This window comes from Sturnira hondurensis, unplaced genomic scaffold, assembly GCF_014824575.4.
Source record: "Sturnira hondurensis isolate 20B ecotype Veracruz unplaced genomic scaffold, ASM1482457v3 Scaffold0016663, whole genome shotgun sequence".
NCBI classification, from domain to species: Eukaryota; Metazoa; Chordata; class Mammalia; order Chiroptera; family Phyllostomidae; genus Sturnira; species Sturnira hondurensis.
In genome coordinates this window covers 3,937,939-3,954,673 of record NW_028089294.1, presented here as the reverse complement: position 1 = coordinate 3,954,673, position 16,735 = coordinate 3,937,939, and the positions used below count along the sequence as shown (strand labels likewise).

General features: G+C 52.9%; 1 protein-coding gene and 1 non-coding gene across 3 annotated transcripts; both read left to right on the top strand.

Moving 5' to 3' along the window:
* Window positions 1–324: 324 nt before the first annotated feature.
* Window positions 325–4,619, top strand: ZFP36L2 (ZFP36 like 2 zinc finger CCCH-type). Of its 2 annotated transcripts, none has more exons than XM_037066496.1 (2): window positions 325–705; window positions 1,245–4,619. In XM_037066496.1, the coding sequence occupies exons 1-2, from the start codon at window positions 655–657 to the stop codon at window positions 2,679–2,681; spliced, it is 1,488 nt and encodes a 495-aa protein (XP_036922391.1). In that variant the 5' UTR covers window positions 325–654; the 3' UTR covers window positions 2,682–4,619. The 2 variants fall into 2 exon arrangements, with proteins under 2 accessions (XP_036922391.1, XP_036922390.1); XM_037066495.1 differs by having other exon boundaries at window positions 326–705; window positions 1,242–4,619.
* A 5,607-nt stretch (window positions 4,620–10,226) lies between these two features.
* On the top strand, window positions 10,227–10,328 carry LOC119001498 (U6 spliceosomal RNA). The gene has a single exon (XR_005069586.1). It is a non-coding gene; the product is annotated as a U6 spliceosomal RNA (small nuclear RNA).
* The last annotated feature ends 6,407 nt before the right edge of the window (window positions 10,329–16,735 follow it).

Sequence of the window (16,735 nt, the reverse complement as noted above, 5' to 3'; positions counted from 1 at the left end):
CAAAACCCCGTCCACGTTAAACGTGCTGGGGATTTCCAACAGTGCATCCCCAGAAAATGGGAGCCCTATCTTCCCGCCGCCACCCAGCAGCACCCAACTGGGCCCAGCTCTCCAAGACGCCCCGGGCACTGCGGTGGCCCGCCCCTCCCCGAGGCCTCTTCGCCCCCTCCCGCAGAGGAAAAAAATTGGCGGCGGCCAATAGGAAGCCAGGGAGGTGTCTGACGTCCGCCAGCCGCGAGCCGGCGGGCGGCGTTGCCTGGAGACCTCAGCAGGGTAAGAGCTCTGTCCCCTCCCCCGGCACGCCCCGGCGGCTGCCGAGCTACGGGGCTCTATATAGTGCGCGAGCTCGCGGGCTAGCGAGTTCCAGCAGTTTGCGTTCTGCCGTCGGTTCCGCGCGGGGGGCGGGCCGGGCACCCCGAGGCGCGGAGAAGCGCTCTTTGCTTCTCTTTCCTTTCCCCCCACGCCGTACCCTTGGGCACCTCTCAAACCAGTCCACTGTGCTTCCCTCTCCCGCTTTTCTTGCCCCCAGCCAACTTTCAGTCCTTCCCCCGCCCCTCTCCCGTTATTCGTCGTGGCTCGAGCTCGGCCGCCCTGCCCCGAGGGTTCCTTCGGACCTCCCTGCCTGCAACTGCGACCATTACAGAATCCAGAAACATGTCGACCACACTTCTGTCCGCCTTCTACGATATCGACTTCTTGTGCAAGGTACGCGGGGGAACAAGGAGAGAGAAGGCAGACAAGCAGGAAGCCCTTCGAGTTTTCAGACTTTGCCTTCTGCCCCCAGCTTTTGGGGGGACCCCTCTCCACCTTGACTTTTGGGGTGGGGAAAAATCCCGGAGTTTGTAGAGGTTGTTGCTTGTGTCTTGTGGGCGGGGAGAAGCAGGGAGGGAGGAAGGGCTGGAGGGAGCGGCTGTAGCTGTTGAGTTTCTAACCGGCCGACCTCGGCCACGCTACCCGGGGCTTCCCGGACAGAGTTTGCGCAGCCCAAGCCGGCGGCCCACGGGCTGAGGATCACGTGTCGAAACCCAGCGCGGCCTGGAGTGGGAATCCGGCTCCTACCAACGCGAACTTGATTTTCTTTTTTCGCGTGTATGGGCGAAGGCGGGGGGGGGGGGGGGGGGCGGCGAGTCGAAATCCGCAAAAAAGGAAAAAGAATCAGAAGACTGGCAGTTACTCTGCAACTTGCCCAAACTCTTCCCTCCTTTACTCTTTTTCAACCCTTCCCCGCCCCCTCCTTTTAGCAGACAGAGAAATCCCTGGCCAACCTCAATCTGAACAACATGCTGGACAAGAAGGCAGTGGGGACGCCTGTGGCCGCCGCCCCAAGTTCGGGCTTTACCCCGGGCTTCCTCCGACGGCACTCGGCCAGCAATTTGCACGCGCTCGCCCACCCTGCGCCTAGCCCAGGCAGCTGCTCGCCCAAGTTCCCGGGCGCGCCTAACGGCAGCAGCTGCAGCAGCAATGCCGCGGCCGGTAGCCCGGCCTCCTACGGCACCCTCAAGGAGCCGTCGGGGGGCGGCGGCACGGCCCTGCTGAACAAGGAGAACAAATTCCGGGATCGCTCTTTCAGCGAGAACAGCGAGCGCAGCCAACACCTCCTGCACCTGCAGCAGCAGCAGAAGGGGGGTGGCGGCTCCCAGATCAATTCAACTCGCTACAAAACTGAGCTGTGCCGGCCCTTTGAGGAGAGTGGCACGTGCAAGTACGGCGAGAAGTGCCAGTTCGCACATGGCTTCCACGAGCTGCGCAGTCTGACCCGCCACCCCAAGTACAAGACAGAGCTGTGCCGCACCTTCCACACCATCGGCTTCTGCCCCTATGGGCCGCGCTGCCACTTCATCCACAACGCGGATGAGCGGAGGCCCTCGCCATCGGGGGGCGCCTCCGGGGACCTGCGCACTTTCAGTGCGCGCGATGCGCTGCACCTGGGCTTCCCTCGGGAGCCGCGGCCCAAGTTGCACCACAGCCTCAGCTTTTCAGGCTTCCCGTCGGGCCACCACCAGCCTCCTGGGGGCCTGGAGTCGCCGCTGCTACTCGACAGCCCCACATCGCGAACGCCGCCACCACCCTCCTGCTCCTCCGCCTCGTCCTGCTCCTCATCAGCTTCATCCTGCTCATCTGCCTCAGTGGCCTCCACGCCCTCCGGTGCCCCGACGTGTTGTGCCTCCGCTGCGGCTGCTGCCGCAGCAGCAGCGGCCGCCATCCTGTATGGCACGGGGGGCGCAGAAGACCTGCTGGCACCTGGTGCTCCATGCACTGCCTGCTCGTCTGCCTCGTGTGCCAACAATGCCTTCGCCTTCGGTCCAGAGCTGAGCAGCCTCATCACGCCACTCGCCATCCAGACCCACAACTTCACAGCGGTGGCTGCTGCCGCCTACTACCGCAACCAGCAGCAGCAGGGCCTGGTGCCTCCCGCACAGCCTCCGGCGCCACCCAGCGCGCCCCTCCCTGCCAGTGCCGCTGGGCCACCCTCACCACCCTTCAACTACCAGCTGCCATGCCGCCTGTCCGAGTCACCCGTGTTTGACGCGCCCCCTAGTCCTCCTGACTCGCTGTCTGACCGCGACAGCTACTTGAGTGGCTCCCTGAGCTCTGGCAGCCTCAGCGGCTCCGAGTCCCCCAGCCTCGACCCCAGCCGCCGCCTGCCGATCTTCAGCCGCCTCTCCATCTCCGATGACTGAGGCAAGAGGGCGCCAACGAGGAGGAAGGGAAGACCGATTCTGGGGGGTGTTGGAGGGTTCCCCTGCCATCTTGCCCATGATACTAGGGAGTTGGGGAGGTGATAAAGGCCACAAGCAGACTGCAGGCTGGACCGAGCACTTGGACTCGAACTTGTGTGCCAGGAGGGGCCCCGCCCCTCCCTTTTCGGTTTCCTCTTGTTTTGTTTTTTATTATTATTTTTATTATTATTACGAAGTTTGATTCTTGTTGAGCAAAAAAATAAAAAGCCAACGAACTTTTTGTATTGATGAACAAAATATTCACAACTGGGCAGTTGTGATGCGAATAGAACAAAAAAACAAACTTTCTAAACTTCTTTAGGTCTCATGAGTTTGGGACTTTAGGAAAAATCAGCCCAGCACCAGCAGCTACCGACCACCATTCCGTATCTTCACTTGAAAAGCATTAGTTACAGTCCAGATGTGGGAACTCTTATCTCGAGAGAAGTTCCTTATTGTCGTTTGCCTCAAACCAGTGGAAACACACCAGCCAAACCAGCACCTTGCTGAACCCTGGAAGCTTTTAAAATGGAATATTCTGCCAAGAATATGCCTTGATAGTAGGTTCCATAGGTTTGTTGTTTGGGTTTGTTTTGTTTTTTTTCCCCCCAGAGTTCCGTGTGTCTGGAAAAAACCTTGCATTCCAAAGTTCCCTACTGGGTCACTGGTCTCCTTGCCCCCACTTAGTGGGTGTTGAATTTAGAACCATGTCGTCTGCCCTCTCTGGAAGCCCTGGGCAGACCTTAGTTTGTCATTGTTGGTGAAAACTGCTGAATTTTTAGCTGTTTTGAGTTGATTCGCACCACTGCACCACAACTCAATATGAAAAAAAACTATTTAACTTATTTATTATCTTGTGAAAAGTATACATTGAAAATTTTGTTCATACTGTATTTATCAAGTATGATGAAAAGCAATAGATATATATTCTTTTATTATGTTAAATTATGATTGCCATTATTAATCGGCAAAATGTGGAGTGTATGTTCTTTTCACAGTAATATATGCCTTTTGTAACTTCACATGGTTATTTTATTGTAAATGAGTAAAAAAAATCTTAATTTAAGAGATTGTAATATTTATTTCATTAATTTCTTTCCTTGTTTACGTAAATTTTGAAAGATTGCCTGATTTCTTTACAGAAATCTATCGTCATGCTGTGGAAGTAGCTTAAGGAATATCTCAAGTGTTTTCTTAGAATGTATAATGGTTGCAGCCCATCCAACTTTAAAGAAAAGGCGACCACATGTCTTGCAATCAGGCTTTCTCATTCCAACTTTATAAATTAGCGAAAAGTGTTTTTGTTTGCTTATTCTACCAGATCTACTGTGACATACTGGCTTACACAAACATGTAGCAATAACGGGGGGTAGTCTCTCACCAGTGCCTTGGAAGGGCCAGAACTAGCCTTAAAACTTCCTCAACCAAATAAGTATTTTGTCTATTAGTGCTTGAGAGAATTTGAATGTAGGATGGGTTCAACTGCACAAAAGGAGAAGATTTTTACCACTTTTTTTATATAGATAAAAGTGAAGAGGTCACCTCTTAGTGCTAAAATAATAGTATGTATTACATGAATATGCCTTGTTTAATTACAAAAAAAATTTCCAAAACTTGTACACATTTTTTCCCCATGTAGAAAGGCAGGAATGCTTCCCTGAACGGTGGGTGAGTGAGCAGTAGCTTTAGTTTGTATGTACGTAGGTACAGTTGGAGCACTATGTATGTATGTATGTATGTACTCGGGACTACTTTAACAGAAGTATATTTGAATGTAACAAGATAAGTCAACTTGAGTTGTAATATATTTTGGGGAATCAGTTCACTACAAATTGTGACTGTAAACATTGTACTGTAAATGTTTTGTAGTTTCCCCCAATAAAAATTTTGGGAAAAAATTATCCATGTGTCAAATACCTTTTTTTTTTTTTTTTCAGGGAGTATTCAGCTTCCCATTTTAATCAGACCTGGCCTGGGCCTCGGGTTGGGGGCTCTGCTTTAGAGAGTTGGCAGAGCCAGCCCCTCCATATTTTATAGCAAGCTCTTCAGCTGAAAAGTAATTATTTGGACTGTCAAGGGCATTAGTTAGCTGTTCCCCTTGGTAATAAGATGCATCTCAGTGTTGGCTGGTGGCAAGGCCTGGCTGAGAGGCCTGAAGGGGTGTGGCTCGCCTGTGAGTCACCAAATGGGTCACGTGTCTGCAGTGGCAGCTGAAGGTCCGATTTATTTTTTATTTTTTATTTTTTGCTGGGACGTCTAGAGAACAGAACTGCTAGGGTGGGGAAGGGAAGAGGGTCTGGCCTAGCTGTGGGCTGCAGGTCCTTGAAGCCATAAACTGGAGGTGGGGGTAGGGGGACCGGTTAGGCCTGGGATTTGCCTGGACTTTGGAAAGCCTGGTTGTGTCCTTGCCCAGAGAGGAGGGAGAGGGACAGATTAAGCAGGTTACACTTATATCTGGGTAACGTTTGTTTATGCGCTCAGCTTCCTCTGGGAGTGAGTGCACATGTTATTTATGCAAAAGACAGCGCCTGTGACTACCGAGAGGCCAGAAAGCAAATGCAACCCAGGTCTCTAGAAAAAAGAAGAAAAAAAAACTAGCAGTTTGCTGATTCCCAACATAGTTGAACAAAAAAACCTTAGTGCGTTTTTTCCTACAATCACTTTTAAAATGTAAAAAGCAGGTTCATAAATCATGTTTTTTCTTCATCCTCCTCCCTCTACCAACCCACCCACCCACTCACAGTTTAGACACTTTTTCCAAAGTAGGTAAGAGATTTAGCAAGTTTGTTTTATCTACGGCAGCTGGGCTCTATCAACCAATCCTCCAATCCTTGCACCCCCGCTCCCGGTGTCTCACAGCTGAGCTGGTAGGGGTGGGGAGCAGTCCGCCGGCCCCACCGGGCTTCAGGCAGCTGTTTCACGTTAACGATGATTGCACTGGTGTTAGCTGGAACGTTTTGGTGCTTGGCGCACGCTGCCAAAGGGGATGAGGAACAGTTTCAAAGTTCTCCCAGATGCCCGGCCCTTGGCCGAGGGCCTCCGCAGTGGGGGAGGGGAAACCCGAGGCCCAGGAGGGCTCGCCTGCGAGGACCCTGCGGGCTCCCTGGCCTCCTCACCACGAAGAATGTGCGATGAGGAGAAGTCTAAAAAATGTGGTGCTATTTAGGCCAGGCTGAGTTTCAAAGCCCCTGTTTCCACTTCATTCCCAAACTTACTTTTCTTAAACAAGCACTTTTGGTCAGCTGGAATGTCAGACTTCTTTTTGGGGTAAGCCACATTTATTTTTCAAAATTGGTTTGTTTGCAAGCCCAACTGCTACGCTCTGATGTTTTTGTATTTTAGACCCAGTGGAGCGTGGAAAGCTGGGGGGAGTCATTCAGAAATTTCCTCTTGCCACAGATCAATGGAGGGCATGTGGGTCATTGTCTGCACAGCGGCTGGAATTCACAGCAAACAAAACTCAGCTATTACTTGATCACCCTCAGGAAAGTTTTCACATAAATTAAAGGAAGGAGAAGTAACAAATTGCAAGTAAAGACAAGCCAGGATTTCTATCACAGGCTGGGGAGAGGAACTAAAACTGACTCTTGGCTCTAAAGCTCGGTTACACTCAAGATAAAATTTTTCTGCAGTCAGTTGTGAAAATGAGCCCAGAATGTGATGGTTTAGAATGTCCTAACAGTGTGGCATTTCCACAGACTGTTTGAAAAAGTAAGGTGATTTTTAAACAACCCAATTAGTGTGCACCACCTTCTAAATTATTTCAGAGAAGGGATGCATGCGTGGACATATTTTCCACCACTCATTCTGTCTGAATCTACTGCTGAGGGCATAAAAGGAAAAAAAAAAACCACACAAAAAAACTATTGAGAAGGCCAAAGCTCCGCACCCGCCCATGGGAATAGATGGAGGATTGTGAGGTCTGCAGCAGCTCAGGGACCCGGATGAAAGGGCTGGGCCTGGGAGGGCCCAACACAGTTAGGACCAACAGGCATAGCTCCTGGCTGCAGGTCTGGCCCAGCACTAGGAAGGCTTGATTTTAAATTCTACCTCCAGGGTAGGGGGGCCTCAGAAGACTCCCGCCAAGATGGATGTGTACAGCAAGGAACCCCACTAGAGAACATTTGAACCTGGAAGGAAACCGTCCCCGGGCACTTGCTCTTCTTCAGTTTTGCTTGTGGTGACAAGAGTGAGGGCAGATGTGACTGTTTTGAAAGCGGAAGTTGGGTCTCTGTGCCTTCCTTGGCCTTGTGAGTTAGTGGGAGCCAGCGCAGCCCCTAGAGGCTAAGCCGAGGCCGGGCTTACCTTCCATCAGGGGCCTGTAGGCACTTTCCATTGTTGTTACCTCACTTAATTGTGTTTATTTTTTCTTGTTCACACTGCAGGAGACGGGCAGTCCTGTGGCCATCCAGGGCAGGTCCAGTTCCATGCCGCTGGCAAGGCCAAGGCGGGAGGGAGGAAAGAGGGGAGGGCCAGGGAGGAGCCAAGGCCTGGCAGCTGGACAGGCCTGCCCAGGAGGAGCCCTGCGGGGAGGAGGCGGGTACAGGCCTGAGCTGCAGGAAGCCACATCACCTCCAGGGCCCACACCTGCCTTCCTCCACCCTCCCCTGTCGGTTTGTGCTAGACCTGGAAAGGTGTGTGTGTGTGTGTGTGTGTGTGTGTGTGTGTGTGTACACCTGTGTCCTTGTCTGTCTAGTTGAGTGTGCATGTGTCCGTGGGTGTTGCTCTGTGCACGCAGGTGCTCAGGGGGCCATCTGTGCTGCTCTCAGGGGACAGCCCTGGGAGACAGGGCTGTCTGTGGACCTGTGGATCTGTTTGGCCATTGGTATGTGTGTGGGGTGTGGGAGTCTGTGGGCACGTGGGGACATCTGTGGATTTGGGGGTGTGTTGCTGGGGGTGTGTTGCTGAGCGTGTGCCTGTGGGAGTGTGGATGTGGGCTTGGGTGTCTCTGCTGCTGTTTGGGGGATATGGGTCTGAGGGTGTCTCTTGCTCTCTGGGTGTAGGTGTGTGTGTGGGCCCGGGGTGGGGGCAGGTTCGGGTGTGCCTGTTTCTGTGGGTGGCTGTGTCTGCGTGGCGGATGCTGTGTGGGTGGTGTGTGGGTCTGTGGGTCTGTGGGGTATGAGGGAGGACCTGGCAGGGCTGCTGTAATGTTTGGGGCTGGCTGTGTGTGTGTGTGTGTGTGTGTGTGTGCGCGCGTGGGTCCGAGTGTGTCTGTGTGGGGTGCGGTGTTACCAACACCTACAGAGGAAAGCAGCCCTCTTTAGCAGGCCTCTTTCAAGTTAAAAACTGCTTTCAAAACCCGGAAGTGATGGCCGGGCTGTCATCCGCTTCCTGCAGGGTGGCGGGGCAGAGCCTAGCTGAGTGGGAGGATGGCACGCAGGCCTCCCGGCCCGCAAGGACCCCAGACCCACCTTACTGCAGGGCACACCTGCCAAGGACGGGCCTCCAGGGCCTGACGAAAGGGACATATTTAGAAACAATTAATTCTTGGTTGGAGGAGGAAGGGACCCATTTATTTTCATCTGTGCAGAAATAGCTCTTGTCAGATAGGAGTTCTTGTGCCCTTCGGGTGAGAGGCAACTCTGAAATAGAAGGAAGGATATTAAAGACTTGAGGCAGACAAGAAAACTCCTAAATTTGCTGAAACCAAGTTTAAAATATTTCTCTAAAAATAAGCTTTGTTTTCCTTGTGGATTCCTCTGGCAATCGGGCCCTTGTGTTGGGGGGTGCTTAGCTGGCCTGGGAAGCCAGGCGGAATTTTTTAAAAAGCAAGTGTTTCCCAGCTGTGGCCTTGGAAAGTTCTCTGTTTTCCATTTATTAAACTCCTAGTTTCCGGCTAATTAAAATTATTTTCAAATAAAACTCCCTGGCCCAGCAATATTTGATGAAACACAGAATTCCCAGTGACCTCCCCCCACCCCCCCACTGAACTGCAGGAGGTCTGGCTGGCTGTGGGGTGGCCGGTGACCCCTTTCTACCAGACGGAGGAAAGGCTTTGAAATGCATGCCCAGCGCCTTGTCTTACCAAACCCCACCGCTCCTGTGGTGACCGCAGTGAGAGGCTGCCAGCTGAGCCTTGCCCCACTTGACAGGGGACTGTGGGTCACTGAGAAGCCACTGTTTCTTTTCCTGCAACCCTGAGCAAAGAAGGGGTGCACGTGGCGATGCTGTTCTCTCTGGCCTGGCTACTGCTGGAGATTCAGGTCCGGTCCGGCCAATGTGCCAGGATGCCCAGACTCCCAAGGCAACATGTTGTGAAGATGGAAATCAGAGATGCTGCTGGCAGGAGGCATGTACTGCTGAGGCCAGAGGTAGTGTGATTCTGAGTTGCTGGCGGGTCCCCCTCGCTGCCCTGGCCTTCAGTCCAGACATTCCATGAGCAGGATGCTGGGACTACTGGCGGGACCCTTCATTCATCCCACAGATAGCTCTGATGGTCCAGTAACTGCCCGCACAGGGGTAACAGAGGAGCTGACAGATGCCATCCCTGCCTTCATGGAGTGTACACCGTGTTTCCAAGGTTCACGCATGATGTAGCTTGAATCAGGCTTCATCCCTTCGTGGGGCAGCATCATGCTCCATTGTATGAACATACCACATGTGTATTTACTCATCAGCGGAAAGGCACTGGAGTTATTGAGTGATGCTGCTGTGAAGGTACACAGCTTTCGTGGAAGCATGTTTTCATGTTATATCAGTTATATCCCTAGAATTGCCAGGTCACTCCATAGGTGAACTTCCTGAGGATTGCCATACTATTTTCCAAAGTGACACATTGGTTTTCGTGACTGAGTCGTGTTTCCCCTACTCAGCCTGATGCATGCTCTATGATGTCCACATAAGAAAACACGTATGCGCCCTGGCTGGGGTGGCTCAGTGGACTGAGCGCCAGCCTACAAAACCAAAGGGTTGCTGGTTCCATTCCCAGTCGGGGCACACACCTGGGTTGCAGGCCAAGTCCCTGGTAGGGGGCGTGTGACAGGCAACCACACATTGATGTTTCTCTTCCTCTCTTCTTTCCTCCCTTCCCATCTCTCTAAAAATAAATAAATACATAAAATCTTTTTTTTAAAAAAGGAAACATGTATGCTTTGGCTGGTGTAACTCAGTGGGTTGAGTGCCGGCCTGTGAACCAAAAGGTTGACGGTTCAGTTCCCAGTCGGGGAACAATCCTGGGTTGCCGGCCAAGTCCCCAGGGTGGGCATGTAACAGGCAACCACACATTGATGTTTCTCTCCCTCTCTTTCTCTCTCCCTTTCCCTTTCTCTAAAAGTGAATAAATAAAATCTTGTGATTTCTTTAAATTTTTAAGCACTTTAAAGAGTATACTCACGAACTGAAATCTGGGGTGTGAAGAGGAAGGGCAGGGACTGAGAGAGGCCCTGTCGGGAGCACTGGCCTCCCTTCGGGTCTGGGAAGCTTCTGAAGAAGTAGGAAGGGCATAGGGCAAGCAACAGCAAGGCAAAGGGCCAGCGAACGAGTTTTCCAAGTAAAAGGAGCAGCTAGGTGCTCGCCTCAGCAGCACATAGACTAAAATTGGGACGGTAGAGATTAGCATGGCCCCTGCGCAAGGATGACGTACAGATTGGTGAAGTGTTCCATAGTTTTAGTTTGCTAGAATTGTTGTGGTGACCACTTTGTAAGGTATATAGATGTCAAATCACTATGTTGTGCACCCGAAACTAGTATAAAACTGTATGTCAACTAACATGTCTTTTAAAAACAGAGCAGCTGGTGCAAAGGCCCTGTGGCTAGATGGAGCGTGGTTCCAGAGAGGAGAGCAAAGACGGATACAGCACCTGGGGGTGGAGAACTGAGCAAAGTGGCCCAGGATGGGGGGCGACAGTGGGCTCCACGCTCAGGAGACCACTAGCCTGCCCTCTGCCCCGCTCCAGTTCCTGTGTGAGAGCATCCTATTGTGAAGATTCCTACTGAAAAGTCACTGGGACCTCTCACCCCAGAGCTCAGTGGATTATCACCAGAGGAAAGAACTGGGACTCCGGAGTCCAAGGTGGGGAATGGGTCCTAGTTGCTGCCGGTTACCCACTGTGTGACCCTGAGCACAGTTGGCTATCTCTTTGAGCCTCAGTTTCTTTATTTGAAAAAAAATGGGTTTGTCTGTTGTTGTCCTTGTTTTTGTTATGAAGGTTAAGTGAGATAATATTTGCCACATACCTTGCCCAGTGCCTAGAGGTGATAAGTATTCAGTACGAATTAGCTGGCTATTGTTATTACCATTAAGTTTCATCACCTTCCTCCTCCCCAAGCTCCTGCCACAGTTCCCCTGGTTGAGATACCGTAAAGACCCTGATAGTGACTCTTTATGGAACGACTATTATGTACTAAAGCTTCCTCTGTGTTAACAGAGCCTGTATATCCACCCAAGACTGTGGGACTGTTACTGCCCTTATTTCAAAGATAACAAAACTGAGCTTAGAGAAGTTAAATGCCTGAGGCCAGGCAGCTGGGAAAAGGCTGAAGCAGAACGCAAAGGAGTCTGACCTGTGGCTCCTTCAAACGTCCCCAAACTTCCCCCCTGACTCCTCTCCCCCTGCCTTACTGCCACACGACCTATACACGCCGATTTCCACATCTATTCGTTGAGAACACAAGAAGTCCAAGCCACCCCACACTCAAAATCCTCACTGCGAACAAAATCTACGATCTCAGCAAGGCCGACAAAGTCCTACGTTATCTGCAGGACCCACGCCCACAACCTCTTTCCTTTCTGACCTGACTGCCCCCTCATCACCCTGCTGCACCCCGAGGGCCTCCTTGCTGTCCTGAATCATGCTGGGCCTCCTCTCTGCCTCAGGGCCTTTGCACCCGCCGTCCCCTCTGTCATGCTCTTCTATGTGGCCTGTTTCCTTCAGTTTTCTGCAAAGTGTCACCTTTTCAGGGGCCACCCAGACCACCCTCTCTAAAACAGCAGCCCCATCTGGCATTCCTTCTTCCTCATCCTGCTTTACTTTCCCTAGCATTTGTCATCCTCTGACATATTTTTTAATTTTTTATCTGTTGATTAGAGAGAGAGACAGATTGCTTTGTTGTTCCACTTACTTATGCATTCATTGATTGTTTCTTGTATGTGCCTTGACCAGGAATTGAACCTGCAAAGTTGATATATTGAGATGAAGCTCTAAGCAACTGAGCAAGCCTGCCAGGGCTCCTATGACATATTTTAAATACTTTTGCATATATATATATATATATATATATATATATATATTCATATTCCTTCCTCCTTAGACTCTAAGCTTAGCACCCAATCAATAGGCACTCAGTCTGAGAGGCATCAGGAGGGTCCCCTTCTCTGTCCCCACCAAACTCTCCCAACCACACGGCCTTAAGATGGCAGTGGAAACTGTTTTCCTTTGGAAAGTCTAGACAGAGCTGCACTGTCCCTCGTGGCAGGCACTGGCACGAGGTAAAACTCACTTCCTCAGTCTCACTCTGCATGTCAAGGGACGGTAGCCACATGAGTGCAGGGCCCACTGCGCTGAACAGCACGGACGATAGCTATCACCGCAGAAAGTCCTGGTGGACAGCACTGCTGTTCTAGAACGTTCTGTTAAAACACAAGCAACTGTAAGGAAGGAAGCCCCTATCATCCGACCCTTGAAAGGCTATTCTTTTCCAGAGCAAGTCCCAGGACACAACCAAGATGCCTTTGAACTCCCCGCCCCCTCACAAGCCAAGAGAGTCCAGTATATTCCCAAACAACAGCAGGGGGACATGAAGGGACTGCCCACTGCATGGTGGCACCTCACAGCCCCACCCAGCAGCCTGGGACCCGAGTCCTGACACCTGGACACAGACCCCCTCGCACCAAGCCCTCCCGGGGTCCCCGTCTCCACAGCTGTGGCACCTCGCCCCCACCCCCGGCACCCACAGCAGAGTGTGGCACCCTCCTGCACTCTTTCTCCGGCTTCCCTCGCCCCTTGCTGCCAGGCTGCCCAGCCTAATCATGGCTGCTGTCTAACTGCATCCAGACTCCATGCCCTCCTCTCTGTCCTCACTGACTCAGCCCCTCGGGCCCCCCCCTCACTGGGGGGGCAGGGGGACCCAGAGCCCCAGATGCTCCCTGCAGCCCCCACAGGCCCCCCAAGCCAGCCTCTAAAACACTTAGGTGATCGTGCTTCTCCAGCCCAAAGACCTTGAAGGGTTCTCCCACTCCCAGTTCAAATCCAGGCTTCCAAACATGCTCTCTGAGGCTTGGCCTCGATGCTCACCACTCCATCGCCCTGGAGCACCGCGGATGTGCCTCTGGTTCCTCAGCCTCACCCCTCCACATCCCCAGCCCCTGCCCCAGCCCCCCAGGGCCCCTGGGCAGCACTTGCAGAAGCACAGAGGTCACTGTCCTTCCCACACCTGTCTTCCTCCCTGGCCTGGATGTTCCTTCAAAGCGAGAACCGAGAACCGTCACGTTCCTCTTTGTTCATCCCAACCTGCCTCCTAGAAGGGCCTCGATAACTGTGCAGAGAAACCAGACCTTGCGAGGGTGGTGCTGTCGTCTCCTGTTTGACAGACAAAGAAAATGGAGCTCAGAGAAATAACGACACTTGCCCAAGGTCACCCAGCTCATAAATGGTGGGGCCACGATGCCACCCACACCCACACCCCATGTCCAGGTGCAGTGGCCCGGCCATTCCCAAGGTAGGGGAACTGCATTGCTCTTTGGCAGACGCAGCCTCCCGTCTCCAAATTCCAGATTTGTGCAGGTTTGTCCTGAGTGTCCAAACTGTAGACATTGATTCCCAATACGTACAAATGGCAAAGTCCCTCCTAACCTTGCTCCTCAGTCCCACTCAGCAGAGCTGGCCACTTGGCAACTGCTTTGTGCGAGGAGTTCCGGCAATTCGATTGCGCGGCTCTACCTACAAATATTTACACACACACATTCATGTGTGGTTTCAGTTCTCTAGGGGGCCGAGCAGTACCTCCTGTCCTCACCCAGCGCACCTGCACCTTCTCCCACCGGTCGCGGGTGCCCGGGCATCAGGCCCGGAATGGCCACCGAGGCTCTGCCTGATTTCCTGTCCGTTGCACACAGAGCCCGGGGGTGCACGTTGCCATCAGGAGAATCTCCAGAGGCAGCATTACTGAGATGTGGGGCGGCTCCCACGTTTCAGCAGAGATAATATGTATTTAAAACCTTGAAACCTTCCATCCTAGTAACCCTCCAAAACTGTTGCACTGCAGGCCCCTCCCCCCTCCCTTTCTCATTGCCTCAGAGACCACTGCTGCCCCAGTTACTCCCTGTGCGGCTGCTCTGAATGCTGCCCTGGGCGTCTGGCCTTCCTCTGTGTCCTGTCCTGTTCCCCAATCCTCCGGTGGCTAAACCCCATCTCCCCCCACCTCCCGGCTCTTGCGGGGCAGCTCACGGCCATCTACCTTCCAGGTCATTGCCTAAGACTGAGGCTGTGCCCTGGAGCCCCAGGCAGGTGGTTCAGCCCCACCAGGCTCAGGGCTTAAGGGCCAGGAAGTGGGAAGATTCTGCTACTGAAATTGTGGCTGTCTGGGAATCCTCCAAGACAACGGGTGTTGCTGAAAGAGGGTGTAGACCTTGTAGGTGTGTCTCTGTGAGAGCATGCTGATGAGTGTGTCTGTATGCGGGAGTGTGAGTGTGTGCCAGCCTGTGCGTGTGTCTCGGGGCGGTTGTGTCAGGCGTTATGTAACAGAGGCACTCCCTGGGGCCAACAAACCGCAGTGGTGTAACCGCCAGCCGGCTCGGTCACCAGAAGGAAAGGAGGGAAAATGTAAACACGTTCTGGGCCTTTCCCTGGCCCACCACAAGCAGGCCCTGCACCGGGCAGCAATTCCGGCTCTCCGTTCCCACCACCTTAAGCTCTGCGGGCTGGCCTGAAAGAGAGTGATAATGGGGACCGAGGCCAAGGGATAAGACCAAGAGGAGAGCCCAGTGAGGTCTCCCTGGGTTTCTCCTGGGTCTGCCAAAGGCTGTGCACCCCCCACAAAAGAGGCATGCTGGCTTTCTCACCCCCAGAGCTGTCCTCGTCTCCTAAGTGCCTCCCAGGGCTCCCTTTGTCCCAGAAGCTGCCTGGCACTGGAGCCCAGCACCCTGCAGGCAACCAGCGTGGACTAGCTGCTCACCTGCTCCCATCCTTGGGCGGCCTCAGGTGCAAAGGTGGACCTCCTCCCTGTTCCCCACACCTCATGTCCAGGCCAGGCACATGCCTTCCAGCCAGTTCCCAGCTGCCCAGCCCTTCAGCACTATGCCTGAGGCTCTCTCCTCCAGGAAGCCTCCCTGCCTGCTCCAGGCCAGTTCTTTCTGCGCTGAACTCCTGCCGGACCTCTGGACACACAACCTGACATCTGGCCACGTAAGATCATCCCTTGTTCTCCAGTTGTTCACTTTAGTAATAATGGCCACAATTTGTGCGGTACATTCTCAGCCAAACCTGATCCCTTGAGGTGCCCGCATTAGAACATGCCACCCTCCTACCAACCCAAGAAGGTAGTGTTCCTACTGCCATCACGTAGCCAGGAACCCAAGCAGAGGGAGATTAAATGAAGTATCCCTGGTTACAGCTACACCTAGAAGATTCTGATGGCAGAACCTGTGTTCACAACCTCCCATAGCTGAGCTCCATCTCCCCACCTCTCTAGGCTCCTGTGAGGGCAGGAGCCTCTTCCATGTCCCACCTCCCCTGACATGGAGCCAGCGGGGCACCTGCTAGATACTCAGATAAAGGTAGTGGCTGGCGTACAGTTGGTACCTTGTAACCGCTAGGTGACTGGATAACTGGTTTAACAGAATGGAGTGGGATCTTTTACTCCGAAGAATAGAGCGATATGATAAGAGCAGGGTATGGGGGTCGCATGACCAGAGGGGATGATCACACGCCACTCGTGAATCCCTCTGAGCCTCAGTTTCCTCACCTGCAGGGTGGGAACGGCCCTCGTGTCTTCCTCACCAGGTTCCCGAGAGGACTGTGTACAACGCTGTGTGAGAAGGCGTGGCTCGGCGCCTGGCATGCATTTGGTAGTCAGTAAACGTCTGCGGCTGCCCCTGCCACCTTGCAGCAGTATTTCTGGACAAGCCTCTTTTCCCGTGTTGCAGGTGAGGTAACTGAGGCCCAGAGAAACACCTTCCCTGAGATCTTGCAGGGTCTGCATTGCAACTGCAGATCACTGATTCCTCAGCCTCTTACCAAGACAGGCCAGTGTTTTTCATCCAGGACAGCATGCATATAGAGCTGGTGGGGGACTGAAGGAAGATACCTTTCTAAACTTTAACAAAGTTTCTGATCAACTTGAGGATAGTCTCCTCTAAGAAAGATGGGCACCTACATCTTCCCATGCCAGTGAAAGGAGGAATTAATCAGGGAGGGCTTCTAGGAGGAGGCGGGGTATCAGCGCAACCCTGACCCTTGCAGGAGGAAGACACCGTGGCTGCAATTGCGGGCTGCAATTACTTGGAGGTAATTGGGCCTGGGCCTCCATGCACCCCATCTGTGCTGAGTTTCCATCTGATGATAAAGATGGGCCATAGGTCTGGCTCTCACAGGGGGTAGGGTCAGGGGATGAGTCCTTCCTCCCATCCTCGTTCACTTGAGCTTTAGACCATGAGGTGGTAAGGTTTCCACCTCAGGAGGACCATCCCACTATAATGTCAGTTTCGGGATTTCTTTTTTTTTTATGTCTTTTTTACTCTATTCCCAGTGCTTAGAACAGAGCCTAGCCTGGAGTAGGTGCTTAGCAAATACTTGAAGAAATTAGTGCCTTACCTCCACCCTGCTGCCAGCTGCACATTCTCACCAGTGCCTTTACTCCCTCCCTGTTATGTCCCTGCCAGCAGTGCCCCATCCCAGTGCTTCTGTCTGGCTGTATCATGCTACCTCTTGCAGAAAGGCTTCCTGGACTACACAGGCCTGCCCACTGCACAGCCTCCCCTCTCCAACCTCATCCCTCATCAAGTCGCTCTCCCCTTGTCTTAGCGCAAGCTGATTTCAGAGGAGGAAGGTTGCGGAGCAGGCCAGCCACCGGGGCCTGTG